This window comes from Elephantulus edwardii, unplaced genomic scaffold, assembly GCF_000299155.1.
Source record: "Elephantulus edwardii isolate Elephantulus edwardi_28Jun2011 unplaced genomic scaffold, EleEdw1.0 scaffold00072, whole genome shotgun sequence".
Lineage (NCBI taxonomy): Eukaryota > Metazoa > Chordata > Mammalia > Macroscelidea > Macroscelididae > Elephantulus > Elephantulus edwardii.
In genome coordinates, this window is record NW_006399822.1 from 5,048,308 (window position 1) to 5,074,852 (window position 26,545).

General features: G+C 43.4%; 1 protein-coding gene and 1 pseudogene across 1 annotated transcript in view; one reads left to right on the forward strand and one right to left on the reverse strand.

The window, feature by feature from the left end:
• LOC102865921 (M-phase phosphoprotein 6-like) overlaps window positions 1–2,994 on the forward strand; it is an 18,997-nt gene extending 16,003 nt beyond the window's left edge. The window contains exons 4-5 of the mRNA XM_006888803.1: window positions 1,701–1,795; window positions 2,877–2,994. Of these exons, the coding sequence (XP_006888865.1) occupies window positions 1,701–1,795; window positions 2,877–2,994 (213 nt within the window). The remainder of the gene's footprint in view (window positions 1–1,700; window positions 1,796–2,876) is intronic.
• Window positions 2,995–13,941: 10,947 nt separating this feature from the next.
• On the reverse strand, window positions 13,942–20,786 carry LOC102870276 (annotated as a pseudogene).
• Window positions 20,787–26,545: the final 5,759 nt, after the last annotated feature.

Here is a 26,545-nt window from a genome sequence, read left to right on the forward strand (position 1 = left end):
CAGTTTGTTCTTGTCCAAATGCCACAGTGCTTGTCAAAATTTAATAATAATTAAAAAATAAACCAAAAAATGATGGAGGTGTATGGCATGTTACTCACCCCGGGTTTGAGGGTGAGTGCAGGATTCAGGCTCCATCATTCTTCAAGCTACCCTTGTGTTATTTCTTTGATGCAGATTTACTTTTATCTTTCTGCCTGGCTTGTTTTAGTCTGGGAACCTCCACTGACAGACAGTTGGTGGCTGCCCATGAAGTGCATTGCTGGGATTCAAACCTGAGTTTCCTGCACGAGAAGCAGTTTTACTGAACCTCCAGTGTCCAGTTTAAATATAAGTAACTAAGAATTCTTTCCTTCAGGATTGAAGAAATTCCTGAAGCTGTTGTACAAACAGAACAGGGAACACTGAATGATTCAAAATGAAGGAATGAGTGCACCAGGGATGTATCCTTTTGCCATACTTTTTCAATCTAAATGCCTAACAGATCGTTTGGAAGGCTGGACTTTATGAAGAATGTGACAGCAGAATTGGAAGAACACTCATCAATAACCTGAATTACACAAATGACACAATCTTGCTCAAAAAAACTGAGAAGGACTTGAAGCATTGGCTGCAGAAAGTCAAAGACTGTAGTCTTCAATATGGATTGAAGTTTAGCATCAAGAAAACAGATTCTCGAAGGGAGCTTCTGGTGGCCTAGTGGCAAAGAGCTGCAACTACAATCCCAGAGGCGCACGGTTCGAATCCACAGATTCTCTGCCGGGGAAGGAGGGGCAGTCTCCTCCTATACCAGTCAGATCTGATTTGATGGTACACTCACACAAAAATAATAAAATAAAATAAAAAAGAAAACAGATTCTCACCACTAGGCCAATTGGCAGCAGCATGACAGATGGAGGGAAGATTGAAGTTAACAGTTTTATCTTGCTCAGATCCATAGTCAACACTCTTGGCACCAGCAGTTGGTTTAGAAAAGTCTGCTGTCAAGGAACTCTCCAAAGTGCTATATACGAAAATGCAACAATACCAGTCTAGAGTCTCAGGTCCAGGCCATGGTCTTCTCAGTTGCTTGCTGTGCATCTGAGAGCTAGACAATGAATAAGGATGACAGAAGAATCAATGGCTTTGAGTTGTGATGCTAGAGAATATTGAACATAGTAATAATGGACTGCCAAGAGAACAGATCAGTCCTGGAGAGCGTAAAGCCAGGTTGCTCCATGGAGATGAGGATTTTGAAACTCATGTCGCCAGGAGGGGCCAGTCCTTGGAGAAGGACAATGTGCTTGGAAGGGTAGAGGATCAGCATAAGAGAAGAAGACCCAGGATGAGAGGAATTGACACAGTATCTAGCAATGGGGTCAGGTGTGTCAGAGATGGTGAGGTTAGCTCAGGATGGGCAGGATTCAGATCTGTTCATAGAGTTGCTGTGATGTGTAGTCGACTCAGTGGCACATAACAACAACTAAGAATTAGCATTGTGATCTAAAATACAACTGAAATGTCTAGTGGGAGTGAGGGGTCATAATCCTGCTGATGCAGGTTTGTTCTCTGGTGCCCAGTGTAGCATAAAGTGACAATCTTAAAAAGGTTGGCTGGTCTCTAGAATGTCTGATACCAGTTTCTCTGTACGCTACTAAATATAAGGTTAGTTCCTTTTTAAAGCCTCTCACATCCCTGATGGTGAGTGTTGGTGTGTTTTTCAGAAATTAATGCTTCAGATGAACTCGAAGAATAAGGATGAAGAAATTGAAGATGGAGCAATGGAGCTTGACGTGTCAGATGAAGAAATGGCTAGACGGTAACCGTTAGCTTGGAGCCATTTTCTAACTAGGGTCCAGTTCCTTGCCTGCATGTGGGCTGTTTGTTCCTTTCACAGCAGGCTCACCCACAGCCCTTAAAGGGGAGCGTGCCAAAAGCTGCTCTGTCTTGCGGCCTAGAGCTAATTCAGGCCTGGTGCAGTCGTGCAGCTGAGGATACACTTCCAGGACTTCATCCAGTTCATGTTTTTAAATGTACACTTGTAAATACGAATGCCTTAAAGTTCTGCTTTGGGATATGGAATATGAGCTATAACCTCCTTTCCCTTCTAAAAACATAGGTGGTACAGTGGTTAAGTGCTCAGCTGCTAACTGAAAAAAGATCACTGGTTCACACTCAGCAGCCACTCTTTGAGGGGAAAATGTTGATATGTTTCCATAAAGACTAAATCAAAAAGCCAAACCCTTTGGCTAGGAGTCGATTCCAGCTCACAGTCTGCCTTTTTTTGCTCTCTGAGGCTGTAAATCTGTATGAGAGAAGGCCGTTTGTCTCCCAGGAAATGACTGGTGCGTTAGAACCAACAGTCTTTCGTTGAGCCGCTCTGCATGTTACACAGCCTTGGAAACCCCAGGAAATATAGTTCTGCTCTGTCTTGCAGAGTTCTTGCTATGAGTCAGAATTGACAGCAACAGATTTGGGATTTTGTCCCCTGTAAAAAGTATACATAAAAATTAGCATTAGTCAGGGAGCTCTGGTGGCCTGATGGCAAGAAGCTGCACTGCAATCCCTGAGGTATGCAGTTAGAATCCACCAGATTTTCTGCTGGAGGAGGGGCAATCTCTTCCTTTACCAGTCAGATCTGATTTGATGGTACACACACACACACAAAAATTAGCATTGGTCATCAAGGGAGGACCACAAAAGGCAAAATGAGACAGTTTAGCATAATACGAAAATGAAAGAATAGGAAGGATTTTCTCATACATGAGATGTTTGTATGTTTTTCATTTCATTGTTTTAATTATTTTCATTCTCTGATACATAAATGGTTTGAAAATCTTGATAGTTGGTTCAGATATAATTTGTTGAAATAAAATATGTGCTACATATAATCTTGACAGGTATGAGACCCTCGTGGGGACAATCGGAAAGAAGTTTGCCAAGAAAAGAGACCGGGCCAATTTTGAGGAAGATGAAAATGGAAACTTGAAGAAAGTGTTTTTAAAACCTCAGGACTAGACTGGGTGCCTGAGACAGACACCTTCTGAGAGATGGTAGCGTATTTGAGCACTTACTCTGTTTCTTAGAGTTCATAGTCCTGTACTCTGTACCTGTAAAGAGATAAATGTTTCGGAAAATGCTGTTCCCAAGACAGACGTGTGATGGATGTTATACATCCTTTGCTTCATGACATTCATCAAGAATGGGTTTTCAGCTCTCAGTCTGAAAATTACATAGTCTCATGGTTGTTTCCTAAAGACTTAAACCTTTTTTTTAAATACAAATCTGTAGTCCCTGACATGGAACAAATGAATATCAATGTTTAAATGACCCTTGTGCTTACCTTGTACTTTAAATTATTAACCTTGTCAAACCAATTCACATATATTTAATATATTTATAAACTTTGGGATCATGTTTTATGAGAACTAATTCTATGGTACTTTATCAGGAATCAACATGCCACTCCATCCTCAAGTATTTACATTACCAAATACTTTGTCAGTTTATGGTGGTTGGATTTTCTTTAAAACCCTTTATAGATATATATATATATATTTTTTTTTTTAGCAAAAGAACAAAAGCTGTTCTTGAATAAACATCCCTTTTCACATACTCTTTGCTATTCTTTAAAGTAATAATTTGTCTAATTCATGAAAAACAGTAACTTTAGAGTGGAGTGATTAGGTTGGGCCATAAAAAAAAAAGTCATTGAGCACCCTCTTATGATACAGTAGTGTGTGTGTGTGTGTGTGTGTGTGTGTATGTATCTTATGATACAGTCAAGTAAAATTTATCATTTGTCAGAGCGTCAGTAGGTTCATAAGTGCATAGAATTAAGTGACTATGTAGGTCTGTTTATAGATAAGTACCTAGGACATCTCAGAAGTACTTACTTCATTTCGGTTTTTCCATAATAGTCAAGTGAGGTCTCCTCAGCTGAAAGCACTGTCCTTTCCTAGAATTTGGTTGCTCTGTGGCCTCAACACTGATGTCTTGGAAACTGGGATGTGACTCTGATGTTAGCCTCACCCTCTTTCTCAGTAAGAAGCTGACTCATGCTTTCCACTGCTCTCTGCCTCCTGGGATGGAAGCTGGAAGTTCTTCCCGTTTCTTTTCCCAACACAATAATCCATGGATTTACAGAATAGTAGTCATCTTCCTGGTGTTTGTTATGACATCACTATGGACCCGACGTGATTGATGAACCCGTTTGACCGTAAAACAGCAGTGGGCCTGCGCCTGATAACATATCCTGTGCTGCTCAGAAACACTGGCATGGTAGAAGGGCCGGGTGGTCTGCAGCGACCCCATTACAACATTGTGGGATAAAGGACTTTTAAATGGATAACACATTGGCCACATTCAACATTTAATACAAGTACGCTCTAGTAACACTTTTTGAAATCATGTGCAACAGTGCCAAATTGTCCTTGACTATAAGCAGAAACTCTCTGCTTCCTAAAACATGACCTAGTAACCACCGTGAAACTCGATAATCATTATAACCCAAAACCAAATCTAGTGTCATCAGATCAAATCCAGCTCATATTCTGATCTCCATACACGTATCTAGCTGCAGTCTTTGGAATACTGTGAATTGGATCTGACTGAACAGCACCTAACAACAGTACATTTACCTATATTCCCAGTATTTAATGAGCAAGTTCATACACTATTTAACCTTGTGTGATGGTCTTAACTTGGCGTAATGTTTCTCTCACATCTTCTGGCTGTCGTATACACTGCTGCATTATGAAGACTGATATCTTGGGGGGGAGGTCACTGCTTTCAGTTATCTTGAGTGTAAACCTAGCAGTGGGATTTCTGGGTCATACGTAATCAGGGTACTTAAAGTTGCTTCGTAATTTGTGAAAGTTGGAGAATGAATATAGAAGACACGAAGAATTGATGCCTCTGAATTGTGCTGGTGAGAAGTCCTGACTAGTCCGTGAACTTCCGGAATGAGCAGGTAGATCTGACTAGAAGGAAGCTTTTTTTTTTTTTTTTTAAAGAAAAGTAACATTTTCAAAATTTTTTACAGTGGAAAGATTAGCTGTTTCTAACAAAATTAAGGGCTTCAGGAAAGACAGGCCCAGCTGCTGATTACTTTGGTAAGGTTCAGGACAGACTTATGAAAAGGACCAGACAACTCTCACTAACTTTCACATTAGAAACTGTAGGGATAATCTAGAAGATCCAGGACGTTCCACAGGTGGAGCTGTAACCACCACAGAGGACAAAATGCCAGTGTCATTCACGTGTCGTCTTCAGAGTGTATTTTTATGTTTTGTGTATTTTTAATACATAATGTTAATTTATCAAAATACCTCACAAAGACAAGTGACACTCAAGTGTATAAAGATACTGATAATAAAAGGTAGTAATGAAACCTTTAGAAAGAGGTGTTTGCCTCACATGGGAACTTTGTGCTGGAGTGAGTCACTGAAGACCCGTGGTAAATTGGGGACTGCCTTCATTATCAGTCTCATACATAGGAAAGCTGGACAGTAAGGCAAACTGAAGAACTGAAGCACGGTGTTGGCAAAGGATATGGAGTACACTGTGACTTACCAGGAGAACCCAAGAAGTGCAACCAGAATGCTCAGAAGGGAGGCTCGGCCCTGGAGAAGGACAGCATGCTTTGTAAAGTAGCGTCAGTAAAAAGGAAGAAGGTTCCCCAAGAGCAGTGCTGCCGGAGGGCCTTGGGTGATGATGAGGGTGGCTCAGGACCGGGCCTGCTTCATTCCACTGTACATGGGACCACTGTGAGGCACAACTTCACGACAACACTCAGCTCTTAACCATGTATATCCCTTTTAGGGCAGGCCACCAACCTTTCTTGTTCCATCCTTTCTTGACTCTTGAGAAAGTTCTGGAAAGGCCTTATGTGTTGCATACACATGAAAGATCCATTACTCCACTCCTTTCATGGGACACAATTCATATCAGGAGTCTGTTAAAGACAAGCAGCGTGGTTGACTTAACTGTCACACCTTTGTCTCCTGATTGTGCTGTCATTGCTCAGGAAAGCAGGAATTGGACTCTTTTGATTCCAGATGTGACCTAGCACCATGCTGAGGAACTCAGTGCTAACTCCCTAAGTGAGAGGAGGTGGTACAGAAAGGAGGGTGACAGAATAAAGAATGAGCAAGCTTAGGGTTTGAAGTTGAACCAGGCCAGCAGAGGGCACAGTCAGACTAACTTGGTGTCTGCTCTAAGGCAGATCGAAGAAAGCAGAGCCACTAGGAGGACAATGGGAGGGCGAAGGCCGTAGAACAAAGAGACTTGGGACCTTCTGTTCCACAAACGGAAGCATTCCTGCTCCAGTTGGGGGTGTAAGGAATATAGATGCTCTTGTCAGCTGAGCGCAAGTCATTGGTTGGTTGTGATTTGTAATTTGTTACCATAGGCAAGTAGTAGTGAGAACAGGGCTTGGCAACTTGACCTGTAAAAGGACCCTGTAAAGAATGTGATAAATCAGTTAGGCTTGCCTCACAGCTTCCCAGCAGCAGGTGTAGTATGGAAGCTGTCATGGCCGTACGTAAAACAGATGAGCATGGCTGGATGCCAGTTCAAAATTAGTTTTTTTTTACAAAACAGCAGTGGGGCTGATTTGTCCTGTGGGCTCCAGTTGTCTGACGCCCTACTCAGGTACACAGTTCTTGACCACCAGGGCGCAGTAAACTCCTTGGAAAGCCACATGCAGATTCTCCCACGCCCCTTCCTAAATCCTTACTCCTTGGGCCTGCAGTGGTGCTTACACATTTGCATTTTAATAAACGTCTCTGGTAACAGTAATGCAGGTGGTCTCGTGCAGATCCAGTATTTGAGGAGGACATGGAGTGTTTCAAGCAGAGAAAAACTGATCAGCGTTTGAATGTGGACATTGTTGAAACCCCTCCAAGCACCAAGTCCTGTAGGTAGTGAAGTACATGTAGGGACTGTACTTGTTTCAGCCCCTCCAAGCTAATTAATGACTGACCACCTCGTATGAACATCCATTCCCCAGGGAATCAAGCCTCAGGGAATCTCTCCGCCCTCCTGAGGCAGTTCCTCTGCCCACACAGGGACTTAAAGTCTGATGCGAGACAACCTGGCTTTGCAGCCATCAGGCAGAAGACACAGGAGTGTGAACAGGAAGTGAGTAATAAGGACTTATGGGTAGATCTCCAAGCTTGTAGGACATGAAAGTTAAAGTTCATATGACCTCAGTTATTGATTACACCAGGACTGTTTGGATCTATATAATGTGGCAGAAAGCCACTCTGACATTAACCACAGAGAATTACAGTTACGGGCCCAGGTAACACAAGCTGAGGACTGGTTAGACCCGCGGATTAAATAATGTTGCTGTTCCCTGTTTATTTTTTTCTTTTGCTTGTCTATTCTTCAGATGGGTTCCCTCCTTGAGGCTCAGAAGGTGGCCACTAGTAGCCGCAGCAGTATATCCTATGATCATTAGATGCACTGTGCTACTTAAGGACAAAGTTGTTACTTACGCTGTTCCTATGTAGTCTTCTCACTCCTATTAGCCTTTATCATTTATTTTGACATAAATGTTGTTTCCCAAGATGATTCCATTTCTTTTCTTTGATTCTGTCCCTTTTTTGTTATATATGTTTTGAAGCTGTGTTATTAGATGCATACCAGTTTAATGTTTCTCTGTCTTCTCAGAAGATGGGCCTGTTTACTACTATAAAGTGCCTGTTTTCCTAGCTCGCCTTTTGATAGTAGCATCAATTTATCAACTTGGTTTTTTGATGAGAAGTTGTCAAGTGTATCTTCTTTCCATTGTTATACCTTCACCCTTGGGGTGTTTCTCTTGTAGATGCTCCTTTTCCCCCATTATCTCAGTGGACACTGACCCTCTGAAATCTAAGGAAAGTATCCTGTCTTTTCTACAGTGAGCGAGTGCTGATGGCCTAGTGAGTAGAGTTGCACTGATAACCCAAAGGCAAGTGGTTCAAATCCAGCAGCTGCTTCTCAGGAGAAAAGTGGGCAGTCTTCTTTGCTATTTACAGCCTCTGAAAACTCACTGGAGGTTCAGCTGTGAGTCAGTTCCAGTTCCAAGCAGACAGCCTTTTTTGACTCTATGGTGGGATCGGGGAGGACAGGAGTCATCTTTGTTTCTTACTTGTAGCCACTTCCCGCAGCACCTCACTGCTATTCCATGGTCTTCCAAGATGGGAATGTCTCCCTGCTTTGAACAAGGAAGAGAGCTCTTAAATACAATGAAGTAGAAACCACATGACACTAGAGATAGACATGGGTCAACATGCTCCATCATCCCTTCACTGTCTCTAACAACTGTAGATTTTAGTTTCCACCACTCACTGTACATGCCAGTAATTTTCTTGAATTGTCCATTCACAGCTATCCCAAGAAGAAAATTATTCTGTCCTCGTTCATCATTTCACTCAGGGCAGAAATTAAAGCTCCATAACAGAGACCAAATTAGTCTCCCTTTTGTCTTATTTCAATGCTTATGAACCATCTTTTCCACAATTTTTCACAGAACTATAAATGTCAAGTACAATTTTAAAATGGGAAATTTAAGACAATTTAAACATCTAGTAACTATGATAAAGGATTTAAATATCCAGTAATTATGTAAAAGGCTATTGCCACAAAGGACTGGAAATGCTGTGTAGTCTTCGCGCCTGCGGTGGTTGTTAGGTGCCATTGAGTTCACCACAACTCACAGGGACCCTGTGAACCACAGATCTGATCCTGGCCACCCTACACCATCCTCATGGCCTCTCTCACGCTCAAGCCTGTTGTTACAATCACTGTGTCAGCCCACCTCATTGAGGATCTTCCTCTCTCACTGACCCCTGTCTTCCCCAGCTTGATGTCTTTTTCCAAGAACTGGTCCCTCCTGACAACATACTCAAAGTCTGTGAGATGAAATGTCACCATCTTTACCTCTAAGGAGCACCAGGTTCTACTTCCTCCAAGACCAGGTTAGAGATGACTTTATCAGAAGGAGCACTGAAGCCTTCGTGTTGTCTGCTTGATACCACTCATGGGGACCACAATGTCTGTGCTGTTGGGGTGGGAATTCATGAATGTCTAGAGCAACCATCACAAGTAATCCCATGCTGGGTGGCTTCAAACAGCAGACATGCATCCTCTCCAAGTTCTGAAGGCCAGCATTGGGAAAGTCTGCTGTCAGGGACCTCTCCAAATTATAGAAGAGCAATGGTGTCATTTTTAAGACTAAGGTGAACTTTATTCAGGCTATGGTCTTTTCAATCACTAGTATGCTTCTGAAGGCTGGACAATGAATAAGGGTAACAGAAAAAGAACTGATGCCTAAGATCTTGGTGTTGGAGAAGAGCGCTGGATGACCTGTAGACTGCCAAGAGAACAAATGTCTGTCTTGGAGAAGGTGTAGCTAGAGTAGTGCTCCTTGGAGGTAAGAATGACAAAGCTTCGTTTTGCATATTTTGGGCATGTTGCTAAGAGATTCCTTGAAGAAGGATATTGTGCTTGGAAAGGTGGAGAGTTAGCTAAAGAGAGCAAGACCCTCTCTGTGAACATAAGAAAGTAATTTCGTAGCAGTCTTCTCCTGAAATATGTTGTTGTCATTGTTGAGTGCCATTGAGTCAGAGCAAACCCATAGCTGACCCTCTGGTGGGTTGTCAGAGGCATTTAATCACACAAGAGGAGATTGCCTGTCCTTCTCCCACACAGCAGCTAATCAGCACTGACCCATAGCTGACCCTCTGGTGGGTTGTCAGAGGCATTTAATCACACGGGAGGAGATTGCGTGTCCTTCTCCCACAGAGCAGCTAATCAGCACTGACCCATAGCTGACCATCCGGTGGGTTTAATCACAGAAGGAGATTGCCCATCCGTCTCCCACGGAGCAGCCAGTGGCCTTGGACCACTTGCCTTCAGAATTGCAGCACAACATCTTGCCATTAGGCTACCAGTGAAAACCCACTGGATGGTCAGCTATGAGTTACTTCTGACTCAAAGAATGGCTCATTAAAATAATGACATACTAGTCTCAAAATAAGAAATTTCATTTTTCACGAGCCTTGGTGGTGCAATGTGTTATTTCTTGTAAAGCTAACCAGAAGTTCAGTGGTTTGAATCCACCAGCTGCTCTGCAGGTGAAACATGGGAATTGGCTTCTGAAGGCTCTGATTGGTCCTTCTTGGGCCATGTTCCACCCCCCAATCAATCACTGCATCCCAGGGTACAGGTTACATTGATTGGCCAATATGAATCGCATGCGTGTGTATGTGTCCCCCAGGCGAGACAAAGTAGGATCCTTGAAGGATGTTGTTAGGTGCCCTCAAGTTGACTACAACTCATTGCCACCCCTTTGAACAACAGAGCTAAACCTTGGTCTCCCCTGCCACCCTCATGGTCTCCACCACACTCAAGCCGACTGTCACCCTCTTCAAGTACATACTGTGATGAGTTTCTTCTTTTTTCCTGACCCTTGAATGATCGCCTCACCACGGTCACAAATAAAGGAATACAGGGCAGGAGGAAGAGTAAGCTATTTCAGATGACAGATATATTGAGATTCCTTAGATTAAGTCTTCAGATTAATGCCTAATCGTTATTCTTTCCCTCTGCTTACTATCTGAGATGGAGTCGAAGGCTTAGCTTTAACCTGGAACTCTGAAAGATCATATGGTTCTGCAGTGGGCATTCCTACATCAAAGGTCCTGGAGGAGATGCTGGACAATAGGACAGCTCATCAGCAAACTCTGTTGGCAGCCTCTCTTCCTATTGGCCTAATGTGTAATGTGTCCTACTACCAAAAGGGAAGTCAGTAACTCAAATTCACCCACCTCTCTCTAAGATGAGCAATTTCTTTCTAGAAAGATTTACAGCTTCTGAAACTAAATGTAGGGTTGCTAGGAGTCAGAAGCTGTGGGTCAGAATCAACTTGATGGCAGTGGGGCCAGTTGTTTGATTGACATAATCCCTGGTGTCACAATGGTTAAGTGCCCGACTGCTAACTGAAAGGTTGGCAGCTCAAACCCACCAGCAGCCCCAATGGAGAAAGATATGGCAGGCTGCTTCTGTATATGTTGTTGTTAGGTGCCGTCAAGTTCTTGGAAATCCCTTGGGGCATTTCTACTATCTTTGGAATGTCTTCTAGTATTGCTGTCAGTTGGATTGGACTCAATGGCAGTGTGTTGGCTGGTTCCAGTACAAGTGTCCAGAGGCCCAAACCCCCTGGAGTACTGTGTATGTGTGGGGGAGAACACTGCCCTATCTTGTGTACTTGTAAGTGTTCAAATATAGAAGTATTTCCTTTTTTTAGACTAAGATACCCGCAGTTTCTCCAAAAACAAGAGAGGCAAGTATTGCCTGCAAAGTACCTTAGTCACCTTTGAACAGGAATGCCTGTGTGTGGCAGGAGGGCCACAGTTCCAAGCACTGTTCACCTGTAATTGCTCTTTCTCTGAATTACACCACCAGATTGGTCTTTAGCATCAGTGTAATGAAACGGATAAAATTTAATGTCCCATTCAAATAATACAATAAAGTTTATTTGTAGGCCTTTTATTGGCTTCCTCTGTAATGAAAGAAATCATATTGCTGCTGGGTGCTTCCTCACTTCCTCCCTCTGATACTGGGTCAGCTGTCAGGACAATCTATTTCACTGTTCACTGAGCAACCCCATCTGTTCCAACTCATGGTGACCCCGTGTGAGTCAACAGAGAACTGAGCTCGTCAGAGTTTTCCGTGAAAGGTCAACAGTTTGGACCCAGCAGGCTCCGCAATAGAGAGATGAAGCAGTCTGTTCAGAGGGTTTAAGCCTCAGAAATCCAAAGAAGTGTCACCAGGAGTGGAAATCAGCTGGGCGGTAGTGGGTCTGGCTTGGATTTTCTCCCAAGTGACTCCTGTATTAACTCTAACATTCAACTTTTGGTTAATAGCAACACATAATCATAACTGATGACACTCAGGTGACTCCATGACTGCATGTTGGTGAAGACATGGGGACAATGCTGAGAAGGAGAGAAAGGGGAGGTCAGAGGGTTAGGATGCATTCTCATTGATGTAGGCAGACAATCAAGCTAATTGATCCCTGCAGGCTTGAGGAGGAAAAGGGCGGCTGTCCGGAGTCTTGTTGAATCATTCACGGTGATAATCATGCTTCTCACAAGGATAGGAGGGTCTGGGGATGGCTTCCTTCCACCAACAGCTCTTAGATTAAAGGAGAAATTCCTACTCAGAGGTGACAAAAAGCATTGTTTTGTAGACAAAACTCTCTTTTGTTTTCAGAGAAAAAATGGATCTTAAGCTAAAAAACAGTATTTCTCTGTTTGAGCACTTATTACTACACAGGATAGGACAAGGTTTAGATCCATCGTTCACAGGACTGCAATGAGCTGTCCTCCACTAGAGGGCACTTAACAACAATACTTTACGTTAATTCCCTCAGGTTTAAAGCAGAGTCATGTGGGCAAATGTGCAGTTGACTGAATTCAAGAGGCTGTTTCCTTCTTTCTCTCAGCCTTTTTCCTCAGGTAGCACAGGGTTCTTAGGGGTCACCTCCAGCATGGAGTATTTGTCTCATCTCCACTGGCTTCCCTCTGAGGTTTCTTCTCAGCCCCTCTTCAGCCCTCTGCTCACATCGCCCTGCTCAATGACCCCTACTGCAGTGTCTCAGTGTTCCAACCACAGCATCCACTTCCACCCCTCAGGAATCCTGATGCTTAGGCCTAAGCTCTTTCTACTCTTTCTTGGGGAGACTTAGTGTTGTGGTCTGAGTGGTACCTTCTAAAATAAGACCAGGTGAAGTCTTAGCCCCTGTTACCTATAGGAGTGTTAACTTTTTAGAAATAGAGTCTTTACAGAAGCATCCATTCACATAACATCATGCTGGAGTCAGGTGAGTCCTAACCTAATAAGCAGAAGACACAGTGACAAGGACACTGTGAAGGCAGGGGCATACATTAAAGTGACTATCAGTACAAAAAGAAGGATATTTGAGATAAACGTGACTTTTTCCCCTCCTTTTCTGCTCTTTCCTCTTCTAACTGGCAATAGAAACCACTTTAAATTTGAATTCAAGCTCTGCCTTCTTCTGTATGACAGTGAACCAGAATTTAGTCTCTCTGACCTTTAATGTCTGTGCCTGTTAAATAGAGGTAAGGATGATGTCCCTTTCTGTATCTGGACTTAGACTAGAATATCATCATAGCTGAAGTATCCAGTGATTTAATGAAACTCTAGTCTGGGTATCGTGGTGAAGAGGTTTTGTAGATGTGGTTGGCACTGGCAATCAGTTAACAGCCAGTAAAGGTGATGCTTATCAATAACTGGCCACATCCCACGAAGTCTGCTGAAAGCCTAAGGAGCAAAACAGGTTTTCCTCAAGCCTGCAGCATCAACTCCTATCAGAGTTTCCAGTCTGCCCTTCATATTTTGCACTTACCAGGCCCTACAATCACCTGAGTTCATTCTTTGGCTTAGATTTATCTGAATATGTATATATATAAATAAGGAATCTGGTGGCTTCGAGCATGACTTGTTGTGCTGTTAACTGAAATGTCAGTGGTTCAAATCCATCAACTGCTCCATCAATGGGCAGTTTTCTCTCTTAAAGATTTACAGCCTCAGAAACTGAACAAAGGGCACAGTGACTTGGATTGGCCTCACCAGCAGTGGCTCCCCGCGCACACGTTTGTTAACATGGATGTGTATGTGCCGAGTTTCTGGGCATCATCCAGTCTGCTCGGACTCATGGAGACCCTGTGTGGGTCTGAGTGGAACTGTCCTCCAGCAGGTTTTCAATGTGGGGTGTTTTTTTCCCCCAGAAGTAGATGGCCAGGGCTTTCTTCTGAATTGCCACTGAGTGGATTCCAACCTCCAGCCTTTCACTTAACAGTCAAAGATAATAGACATTTGCACCTACCAGGGATCAGAGAAGGAAGCAAAGAATGAATAAGTAGGTACTTGCCCATCTGAGAAGGGAACCACTCATGTCAAGTCCTCTTTGGCCCAACAGTTGAGGGGTTCCACTGGAGCGCCATCAGGATCAGAAGGCCTAATGAATTCATTCGCAGGGTCCCTGGTGGGACAGGAGTTACATGTTTGGCTACCAACCCAGAGGTCAGCAGGTTGAAATTACCAGTCATTCAGTGGGAGAAAGATGAGGCAGGCTGATGCCATAAAGATGACAGCCTTGGGGCAATTCTACTCTGTCCTGCGAGGCCACTGTTACCACAGACATGGTGCTTGTGGGTTTGGTTTGAAGTTTGAGGGGTTCCAGGGAGGATAAATAATGTGAGATGCCACGGGGATGGCACTTTCTTGTTCTGAAGTTTCCTGGATGGATGACAGCACCTTTAATTCCCCATTTGTGAAGCTCTTGTCTTAAAACTTCTGTAAACATGGCCAGAGCTGCCTTGGTGGAGGCGTAGGATGCTCCTTTCTCCATTGGGATCTTTGCTGTAGCAGTGAAGGGGGAAAAGACAGCAAGTCTGACCCATATGTACCTGTAGTGCTGAGCTCGAGAAAGCCCACCCTCCTGCAGAGGGACTATCACCCCGTGTAACAACAGATAATAAAATGGAGGCCCAGGTCAGTGTTTCTTAGCTGGCTGTGAGTTGCCTGCAACTCCTGATGGCTTTCTGTGTAACACAGCAGGACCCTGCACAGCCCTGTGCCAGGTTCATTATCGCTGTCCGTCTGACGCGATAGATGCAGCCATTGTGCCAGTTCATCTCGTGGAGGGCCTCCCTAGTTCCCCCTGGCCATCTGTTGCTTTGTCACACTGGGGTGACTTACTGGCCCTCTGTCACTTTGCCAGACTCGCATGTTGCTGCGATACTGGAAACTGCGTCACTGGTACTTCAAACACCAGCGTGGTCACCCTTGGTAGACAGGTTCCAGCAGGGAGTCTAAACTGAGACAGTCTCTGAAGAAAGGCCTGGAAAACGACTTTCCAAAGCCAGCCAGTGGAGATCTGAGCGCACGGGGAGGGCAGCGTCCACTCAGTCCCGTTAATATCAGTCAGCACTAGATTATCTCTATCCTTTCCTTCTCTTCTCCATGGAAGTCCCCTCTTCGATTTTTCTGCAGTCAAATTGGTCTCCCATTATCTTTATGTATATAGAGTAACTGCTTAAAAGAAATATTTTGGGTTTGTTTGTTTAAATCAGCCAATGGAATTAACAGCAGAGTCAGGCCACTGCTCCAGCTCACAGTCTGTGAGGCTGGTGTTGTCTCCTGAGAGTTTGTTTTCAGCTCCTGTCATTCCAGGACAGCTTACACCTGTGTGTAAGCATAGAGATGTTTACTTTGCCATTTCCTAAGATGTAAAAACAGTCTAAAGACACCTTGGGTCCTGTTAGAGGCATAGATTTTTTATTTCCTTTCATATGTCTTTGTACAATCAATCAGAGTCACTACCTCACACCTTAGATCCTTAGTTAAATGTTTAACTCAGTTGCTTTGCTGGGATTGGGTTAAAGAGCTGTGCTGTTTGTGGGCAGCACATAGTAAACATGCTCATACAGAAAGAGAAACACTAGGTAGGTCTCACTTATGAAGAGTAATTTCCCTGGGCTATCAGCTAAAGATCTGATGTGTGACAAGGAACAATAGGAGCAGAGGTAATTCAGTGTCACAGGCAGGACCAGTGGGCCAAAGACCAGGGGCACACACACATCTGACTCTCCCCAGATTCTACTATAGACTGGCTTTTGGATCACTAACTTTCACTAACAGGAGCCTAGCGGCAAGGAATTGCACTACCAACCCAAAGGCCGGGGGTTCAATCATACCAGCTCTTTCAAGACAAAAAGATGAGAAATCACTTCCTGTGAGATTTACAACCTTTGAAAATCCGCTGGAAAGGATAATCAATGCTGACAAGTGAGATCTTCTGTTCAAATCTAGGACGTTTATGTTGGTCATTTCATTGTGAAGATGTGTCATGAATGGAACTAAAGGCATTTAGCTTGTATGGGACAAGACTTGAAAAGAGATTTGTGTGGCAGTCATGGTGACTGTTCCATTTGACTAGCCTTGCCCTGTATGAACTCACACTACTTTCTTGTTGGGAAAAGACCAACTTACCTGCCATGCTGCTGACATCCACCAGTCTCCCCTTGGATTTCCGAAGAAGAGGCAGAAATGTCTTTGTGACTTCAACAGAGCTGAAGAAGTTCACGTCCTTGCATCATCTGTAGTCCCTTATGGGAAAGAGCTCCCCCTCAGCTGGGTAGCCAAGGATCCCTGCATTGTTGTTCAAGGCCCACAGTCCTAAGGATACAGAGGAATGGCTTTACAGTGGGCAAAACTAGTAAATATGAGGATTTCCTTGTTAATATTTTGTTTTGGGGGAAGTTTATACAGAAAATTAGGTTTCCAACGAACCTTTTCTATCTTGTTCAGTGACACTGAGTGCATTCCCCACATTGTGTCCACTTTAGTTCCCTTCTGCTTGTCCCTTTCCCTTTAGTCTCATTTACTTCCTCTCACCCTTGACATTGCCTTTAGGCAAATGTTGATTCTTTGGTCTTATCTTGAGCATCTCCTTTTGTGTTTGTTTGCCATCAGGAACGTTAACTTTGAGGTGTTTTCTCATATCCTTTGCCTATTTGCAATTCAGTCGTTTTTTCCTAGTTGAGATGCTGAAGCTTTCTGTAAGTTCTAGAGAGAAGTCTCTTGTCAGGTGGGTCATCAACGATCTTTCCCCTGTTTGCATGCTCTCCTTTTCCTCTTTTAGACAAGAATTCTGATGCATACAAGGATTTACTTTGTAGGAGGCCCTAGTCAGTTTTTCCTCTGTTAATGGAGCATTTTCAGTTCTATTTATGACCTTGATGAGGGCTTCTAAGTTTTTCCCTTTTTAACATTCATCTTTATAGTTTTGGGTTTTATGCCTAGGTATTTTATCCACCTTGGGTTAATTTTTGTATGTGGTATGAGGTAGGGGTCTTGTTTAAGTTACTTCTGGGTTCTTGATTCTATCCCTTTGGTCTAGGTATCTGTCACGGGACCACCACAAAGCTGTTTTGATTACTGTGACTAAGTAGAAGGTTTGGGGGCACCTAACTTCATTTTGACAATAATATATAAAGTCTCATCAACTCCCCATTTCTCCTCATCTCATTACTCAGGCTGGAGGTTCTTTTGGCTTTAACTTTTAAATAAAGGTCAGCAATTAAATTCCACAAGTTGCACCAAGAGAGACAGATGGGCAGCCTCCTCCCACACAGCTGACATCTCAGAAACCCAGTGGTCACACTGAGTTAGAACCAAGTCAGTGGCAGCTGAGTGTTGAGTAGGCACTCAGTGGGCATGTCTTCAGGCTCAGCCCGGGGCCAGAGTGAGTACAAGGTGATCATACTGAGAGGACAGAGGCAGGTGTCTGTGAGGAGGGAATTCTGGAGGCTAAGAGGAGTGGACAGGATGGGAGACGCAGCTGGAGGCGTACCTCTGTCCTGCACCTTCTCCTCCACCTTTCTCCGGGCCTCTCGTATCTGCTCTGAGTTCGTGACGTCCATCTGGATCACAGAGAGCCGAGAGGAGCATGTTCTTCACAGTTCCTCTGCTCCTGATCCATTCTCATTCAGCACTGCCGCAAATACCGTGAAGCCCAGCTCGTCCAGGTACTTGGCCAAGCCATGACCAATCCCAGAAACAGTACCTGCAAAGGATCAAAGCAGTAGAAAATGAGCTCAAACCAAAGTGACGGGAACATTCATTTCACAAGGAAGTTATGTTATTTGTGATTTTTCTCTCTGAAAAGAGTGGGTCCTAAGGAAATCTTTTTGCCATTGTTGTAATGTAGGAGGAAAGCAAGAGTGACAGGTTCCCTTATAGTAAAAAGGGAAGCAAGGAGTCACTTAACTTGAGGTCATGGGAATGGGATAGGTCCCTGAGTGGAGCAAACTATTTTCACTTGAATATTGACCTAGAGGTGGATGGTTCAGAGATACTCTGTGGTATTGCAGAAGAAATGTGTGGAGATCTGCTTCCATGAAGATGACAGCCAAAAAACCATACGGCATAGCCTGGTCTCTAGTCGGTGGGGTTTCCCTGATTGCAACCACAGAGCTCCTTGTAGACAAGGATGGTGACGCTTCGTCTGACACACTGTGGCCATATTACTGGGAGAGGTTATTCCTTTGAAACAGATGTCATGCTTGGAAAAGTGGAGGGTTGGTGAAAGAGAGGAAGGCCCTCAACTAGACAGATGGATTGACAGTGACTGTGGCAGTGGGCTCAAGGATGTCAGGGATGATAAAAGCGGCACAGGACAGGACAAGGTTCACATCTGTTGTGTACAGGGTTGCTGTGAATTACACACAACTCGACGGCACTCAACAACAACATCTTTAAAAGCCAAGGATGATCCACACTTGGAGGGACGAGCAAACATGTAAAAGTCCTTGTTCTGCCTTGCTTATCCTGAAATTCAACATTCGTACTGGTGAGCTCTCAACGTACTGCTCCTTGAATTGTTTTTCCCAGGAATACCTGGACTTTCAGAAGGTCCTGTTCCTCTCATGTCAACCACAGCATTGCTACTGTTTTCTTTCTTATTTTATTTTTTTTTTTTTGTAATTTGAGTGAAAGTCTACAAAGCGTATTGTTTTTCTAATCAATCATTTGTGCACATATTGTCCCATAACATCAATTATAATACACACAAGAGCTGATCATCCTTTCATTCCATATTGCCTCTCCTTTCTCCCATTTTAACAGATGTTTACTATCGTGATTGTGTTGTTTAAAACATGCATAACTACTCTGATTTTTTTTAAGTTTTAAAAAATTGTTTCATATTGCTTTGCAGACAAATCCATATACATTATGTCTCATACAGTCCTTCATTCATATTGTGTTTCATACTGATTCACATATATTGTGTTTTATAAAATTAATCTATCACCATTGTTCCATGCCCACTATAACCCCATCTTTTCAGGTCCGACCAGGTAATCTTAATCCAAGTCTCTCTAAACTCAGAATGCCTCATAACCAAGCAAACCACTTTTAGATGAATTTCATGAAGTTGAATCTGGTTTCATGCATACAGCTGAAAGAGAAAAATACAAAGGAAGATTAAACCTGGAAGCCAGATTAACAAGCGACTAGATTTTCAAAGAACTGTCTTCTTGATCCAATTAAGCAATGATGATGCTGAGGAGAAAGGGCTCAGATGGGGTTCCCCGGTAGCCCGAGGGAGTGTGTGCCATACCAGAAAAATTACCCCCAGGCAAACAGACAGCCAGGCTTTATATAACCCTCTTGCAACTCCCAGCCCACACTGATCTCCCAATCATCTGCTGCTTTTATCCAAAGAATCTTCCAGAACTTTCCTGGGTTCCCTGAAGCACACAGAATACCATCATCATCTCATTCATATTTATACAAGAGATTAGCAACATCACAGCTTAGGGAAATTTCACCACACCTGTCCCCCGCCCCTCTGCCCCAGCCCCTTTTTACTAACCTCCTGGGGCACATGAACCAAAGCAAGGTAAGGAAAATTGCTTGGGCATGTCCTTTTGTGCATTCCTGGACCAGTATTCTTATTTCTTTTTTTTTAAATTTTATTATTATTTGTGTATGTATCATCAAATCAGTTCTGACTGGTACAGGAGGAAAGTGTTCCTTCTTCTCCAGCAGAGGATCTGGTGGATTCAAACCATGTACCTTTGGGATTGCAGTGCAGCTTCTTGCCCTAGGCCACCAGAGCTCCTTTCAGTATTCCTATTTCTAAACTTCATTTAACTAAGTCCCACAAAGGCAATGCCAGCGCCAGCTCCTGTCCCTGTTAAGAATAGTAGCCCTGGCAAAAGAACAAAGAAATCTATCCTGGAGAAAGTGCAGCCAGCGTGCTCTGAGAGGAAGGATGGTGAAGCTTCATCTCATTTACTTTTGCCATGTTTTTAGGGGAATTCAGTCCTGGGAGAGAGAGGAATCATGGGAAAGGCAGGGGCTCAGCAAAAAAGAGGAAGACCCTCCCCAGGGTGTACTGACACCGTGACTCCCACAGTGAGCTTCAGCAGGACAGAGAGCAACAGGAAAGATGCCAGAGCTCCTATCTGTTACTCGTAAGGTTGCTATGAGTTGCGGTTGACTTAATGGCACCTAACAGCAACATGCAATTTTGAGATTAAATAGCTGAGAAAATCTAAATCACATTTTAATCCGTGATCCTCTCAAGTCAAAATTCTTTACAGAGATGGTTCTAAACCACATTAGCTTCAGGTTCTTCAGATGCTAGGGTGCACACAGCAGGGGAATTTCAATGTCCTGTCTAAGCACAAATAAGTCTTTCTATTTGTAGCCACTCTCTGGATTCTCATCTTAAATCTACTGAAGTAATTACAAGAAAACTATAGATACTGTGCGAAAATGCTGTCAGTCATCTTTAACCTAAATATTGAGTGCAATTTCTTTTTCTAACAAAATGTGTATATGAGTTTCATAAAGATAACCAACCTCTGATCCTCTTTGTTAATTCCCTTGTTTGGTTAAATATGTCATAATTCAACTTCAGCCCACTCACAATAGCAGCCGCCCACTCACCTGTGATGAGGACGGCCTTCTGATGCACAGGTAACAGCTTGACCAGAGAGGTGCTTATAGAAGAGGAGACAAGACACATAGACGAGAAGCAGGCCCCAGCAAAGGGAAAAGCCAAGCAGGCAAGTGATTCCCCAGAGGCCCGCCAAGCAGATGGTGCAGTTCCACATCTGCCCTGGGCTCTTCCTGAATTTTCCAAAAGCCATTCCTCCCAGCAGCACAGCGGTGACAGCCAGGCAGAGCCCCGCTGTAGGATCAGAGCAGATGGATCCCATTCTCAGCTATCAGTGGCTCCAGGGATCCCAGTGGGCAAAGGCTGACAGGAGGGGATCTGGGCTGTGTGAGCAGAGAAGCAGGGCGGGAGGCAGAGAGAGGATCCTGGGTCCCTTTGAGCAGAAATTAAGCATATTCCAGCACACATATCATTCCAGGGGGTAAAAGGGTGTGCAGTTGGTTATAAATACTAGGAGGTGTCCTCTTTACTATTTCCTCTAACCCCTGCAAATACTCTTTTCAGGCACAAGCACAGATAGGTCACTGTAGGACAGCCCCACTTTTGGACAGATAACACAGCTGGATAATAATCAATAGGATTCAGTCTGTTCAGTTAAGCAGTAAAACTCTGAGTTAATTAGCAGGGAACTTCTCTTCTGCTTTAAGATCCTGTGATGTGTCTGTTTTGGTGGATTTTGTGGCTCAGGAATGTGCATGCATGTGTGTGCGAGGACGTGTGCAAGAGCATGTGCATGAACATGTGTGTGTGTGTGTGTGTGTGTGTGAGAGAGAGAGAGAGAGAAGAAAGGTGGCAGGTGACTTGTGAAATTTAGAAGGTGGATGTTGAAGTCAGAGGTGTCACTTATCTGAATCTTCATCTGTGCCTGTCTAAAGGGCTTCTGAATATCATGGGTTATGTCACCACTCAATTACGTGTGCCCTTGTCTAGGCTGTGAACCTCAGTGATTTGGTGGTTCTGTGATAAAGAACTGCAACAGTTCCACAGTGATGCAATTATCCCCATAGTATGATCTGACGTGACCAGTCTTGATCTGAAGTAAGGGGATTAGAGGGAAAGTTTAATATTCTTGTTTAAGCCCCAGCTCTCATCCAGTGTAAAGGGAGTTTCTCTGTGGTATTGCACCACAAAATTAATACACAACTAACCTTTCCTAGTTGCTTATAGGAAATGAGGTTGCTTAGTGTCCAGTGATGGTGCTGACAACAAAAAGGCACACAGTTCAAATCCACCAGCTGTTCTGCAGGACAAAGATGGACAGTCTCTTTGTGAGTAACTGCCCAGGAAACCCACTGGGTGTGGATTCCCTGACATAGTGAGTGCTGGGCTGCAGCTGAGATCAGAGTCCAGACAGGACTGAGCACCCTCTGCAAACAGAGAATTCCACCCAGCCCCCTGGAGGAGATACTGGATGCCCTCTGCAAACAGAAGGTTCCTCCCGGCCTCCCACTGCAAGAAATGCCGTGTCTGAACTCTGGTCTTAAAGATTAAGCTCATTATTATGTTGGCAACACATAAGCATGAGAAAATATAATCTCCGGAGATTGAATTGTTTAGGATGATTGGCTTAAACGAAATTAAAACCATAGGGAGACTAAGAAAGGGGCCTTTTCACAGTGCTAAGCTGTGAGAGGACCTCTCCCTCAGCCTCTCTCTCTCTTTTTTTAAAATTAATTTTAATGAACATTTACAGAAATTTTGGATTCCATTCATTCATTGTTGCATTTTTCTCCCCTCCCTCCAGCCTCTTTCAGAATCCATTTCCTCATGTCCCTGCTTTCTTTCTGCGTCCAGTTTGCAACATCTGGAGGGTAAACTATGAGTTTATTCTGACTCCACTATATACAATTCCCTATAGTAACATGAAACCAGATTTTATAATATTATTGTCATTGTTAGGTGCCGTCAAGTCCACGATGAACATAATTAACACTATGGACAACAGATTAAAACCCTGCCCTGTCCTGAACCTTCCCCAACATCCCCACCATGTTCAGGCCCATTGTTGGAGTCACTGTCCCAAGCCATCTTCTAGAGTCTTCCCCTCTTTCACTGACTCGTCACCTGTCCAGCATGATATCTTTTCCAAGGACTAGCCCCTCATGTACATGCCCAGAGTGTGTGAAACACAATATCACCATCCTTACCTCCATGGCTGCACTTGCTCCAAGACAGATGGGTGTGTTCTTTTGACAGTCTATTCGTCTATGTTCTTCCCAATTCATTGTTCAACTTTCAAATGCATATGAAGCAAAGGAAAAGAAAACCCATATCGTAGATCAGGACCATCTTAGTCTTTACAATGATATCCTCCCTCTTTAACACTTTATGGAGATCTTGGCAGATTTCCCAAAAGCAACACACATTTTGTTTAATTGTTCATTGTTATAATACTTTAGGCAAAAAAGAACTTCATCTTACCTTACCAGTGATGAGGTTGGCTTTCTTCTATAACTAAAGTTCCTCTAGGTATTTCTTACAATCCCTATTGTTGCTCTTTCCCTATTGCATTGGCTATTTAGGAAGAAATCTCTTTTGTTGACCTTTCTCTCTTTACTCTTATAATTTATGGACAGGAACCAAGGATCCCCTTCATTCCTCCACTGCCAATGAACCAGTTCTTATTCATGTGGACCCTCCAGTGAGTTTCTGAGTCTGTAAATCAGATAAAGACTGCCCACCTTTCTCTGGAGGAGCCACTGGTAGATTGAAACTGCCAGAAACTCACCACCTTTTGGCCCGCGGTGCAGCACAGTGCAGGGTATCACACCAGAGCTCCACAAGCTCTTCTGAAGGTTCCTTTGTGTGGAAGAGGAAAGATCTGGTGTGAAAAACAATGGATACGAACTTTGTAAGTAAATCAACATAAAATAAAAATTTTCTAAAAAACAAAAAAAGATTCCTTTGTGTTTCTCTTCCCTGTTTGCTCCAATAATTTTCCTCCAAATATGAATAATAGCAATAATATGAATGATGGTATGCTTCCCTAATCCAGGATAGTGTCAAACCTCTTACTACAAATGAATATCACCAACTGCCTCTGTAATATTAATAATGTCACACTAGCTAGTCTGAGGTGTGACTACTGACTAGATCTCCCGGACAGGAGAAAATACTGCAATTTACCCCCATTTTCTGCCATCCTAGACCCTCTCACATTTGGGAAGTTCCTATGTCCTATCTCCTACAAATAACCCTCATATTTACTCACTGCCATCAAGTCAGTTCTGATTCCTGGTGACTCTCCATCAGGTTCCAAGACTGTAAATCCTAAGGAGAGAGGCCCCTGGTGGATTTAAGCCCTGGAGACTTGGAGCCTTTTCACTAGCAGTGCAGTCCAGACTACACCACCCAAGTTCCTCCTGTCTCCTGTATAAACCCACTGCCATCAGGTGGGAAACTTCTTATGGCTGACCCCTCCAGTGGATGTTTGGAGGCTGAAAACTGAAGAGGAGACAGCCTATCTTCCTTCCATGGAACCACTGGTGGATTTGAACCAACAGAGGAGAACCACCATCAGGTTCACAGCACAACTCCCTACAGACTATGCCATCAGGGCTCCCTCTCTATATACATTAGTGCATAATAGAACTGCTATTCCACTTCATCCTTACATCAGAGACTGCTAACAGTGTGGCCTGCATTGTCTCTTCTCCTGTAATACATGAAAAGAGGGAAACAAGCAGACAGAGAGGGGCCACTACTATCAAGAAAGAGCTGAGAGCAGATGACATTGTTTGGACACAGGTTCCCTGCAATGGGAATATTTTACAATCAGGAGACAAAAGAGAACTGACACCTTGAATGCAGACCCCTGATCTCCTAACCTGAGAAAGGAAAAATTGTATTTGTTACAGCCATTTCCTTGTGGTATCTCTGTTGTTATAGCACAGAGAGCCAAGGCAAAATGAGAGTGTTCAACAGGGGGAAGAGATTCCATATGGGAAGATGGTCTGGCCAGAGGGGACACACACTGAAAGAAGAATAGCAACGATGATACAACTCTCAGTGTTGTTTACTGTTGAGTTGTCTCTGACTCATAACTGACCCTCAGCAGGTTTTCAGAGGCAGTTAATAGCACAGGAGATTATCCATCCTTCTCCTGTGATATATATCTAACTACTGTTGGGAAGTGCCCTCGAGTCGAGCATGACCCATAGCCACTCTATGAACAAAAGACCTAAACCTTGTTCTATAATTATTATTGTTTCTCAAGTTCATAGAGTTTTCAGAGGAGTGTTGTTTAGAAAGTGGAATCCACTCGTGCTTGCAAGCCTTTCTTAATCTACGAACTCCATCAAACACTGTCCACCATGGGAACCATTATGGCATTTGACACACCAATGTGGCACAGCGTTAAGCATTACAGCAACCCCAAGTTACATCAGTACAGTGACTTGACAGACCATTGTTGTACCACTTGGAAGAATGTTCATTCATCTACCCTTTACACCACTCACATAATAAACTTTCTAGAACACAAAACTTATACTTAAAATTCTATTGGCTCGTCAATTACAGCACAAGATCAAGTTCTCCAGGGTCTGGCCTACTTTTCTAGCCTCATTCTTGCACCCTAATCCTATCTTCCAGTAACAATTTATCAAAAAGAGCTCTGATGGTGTATTCTGTAGTATGTTATACTACTAACCAAGTTATTGGGAAAAATCTGGCTGCTTCATTCCTTTACGCTTTTGTTCATGCTATTTTCTCTCTGTGTCAAATGGTGGCTACACCCTACCTGCTTTTCAAAACCCAACCAAGTGTCTATATATACAACTAACTAGTAATGGCCAGTATCTACTGGTATATATTGTGTGGTAGGGTCTGCACTCAACTCATCTGTTGTCTGTCTTGAGATACTATTGAGTGCCAGGCTTTGCTCTGGGTTTGAAGACAACATGCATGCATGATGAATACCCTTATTAGTTTCTATCATCATAGAGTCTTACAACTTCACAATGAAACACAGAAAGGTTAAGAGATTTGTCCAAGGTCACACAGCACTGCAGATTTTCTTTTTTCATGTTAAATGGCCATCTTACTCATTTTTGTCCCAGTTCAGATTTTATGCCAGATTTTAGGAGATCTCAGTTCTAATCTTATTTGCCCCTAGCCCTTAATGTTTTCATTTCTAAGAGTTCACTTCTATAGAGTCATTTTAAGTAGTACTATCTTTGAAAACTGGACATAGTGACAATATGTGGAGAGATCAATTTTGCTTTAGCTCTTTACCACTCAATTCTATTGCTTTCTTTGGGCAAAGAATATGAGTTCATTATGCTCTTCCTTAATCTAGCTTCCTTGCAACTTTATGAAATCCTTCAAGCCTGGTATTAATATGCTAATTTCATGAAGAGGAAAGCAGACTGGGAGTTCCGTTATTGCTCGAAGATGGCACAGTAAGTGGTAACATTCTGATACAGACCCACAATTTTTAGTGACTCAATACTCAGGGACACAATTCTACTGACCACTAACAGCAAGGCTGATGGCTACCAAAGGTCATGTCCATTTGATCTCACTGCCTATTTGTCTGTAAAGGATACAGAGCTTTATAAAGGCTGAAGCTGCAAGGACATGGGCTTAGCTAGAAACACAAGAAAATTCTAGGCCAGAGTCTGTGTGTTAAGTGCCCTCAAGTCTATTGTGACTCACAGCAACCCTTCAAACAGCAGAGCGAAACCCTGCTCCTTCGCTATCCTCAAAATCATTGGTGTGATTGAACTTACACCCGCAGCCCTCGTGTCACTCCTGGGATGTGCTGGAGGTGTCAGTCCCAGGAATCTCGTCATTGCACCAGGGGGGTCCCCGGAGGGTGGGAGCTGCATGACCACAAGAAGAGGACTAAGTGCCTCAGTTAGCCAGCAAGGAAAGATGTTTATTAAAGCCAAAGGCACCTTGCTAGGGTTCTAAGACATTCATTCCCCAGGCCTGACTGGTCAGCAAAGATAGAGCATGCAGGAAATAGAGGGCGATGCCCTCACGGAGCTGAGAACACCTGCAGTGACATGAGTGCCC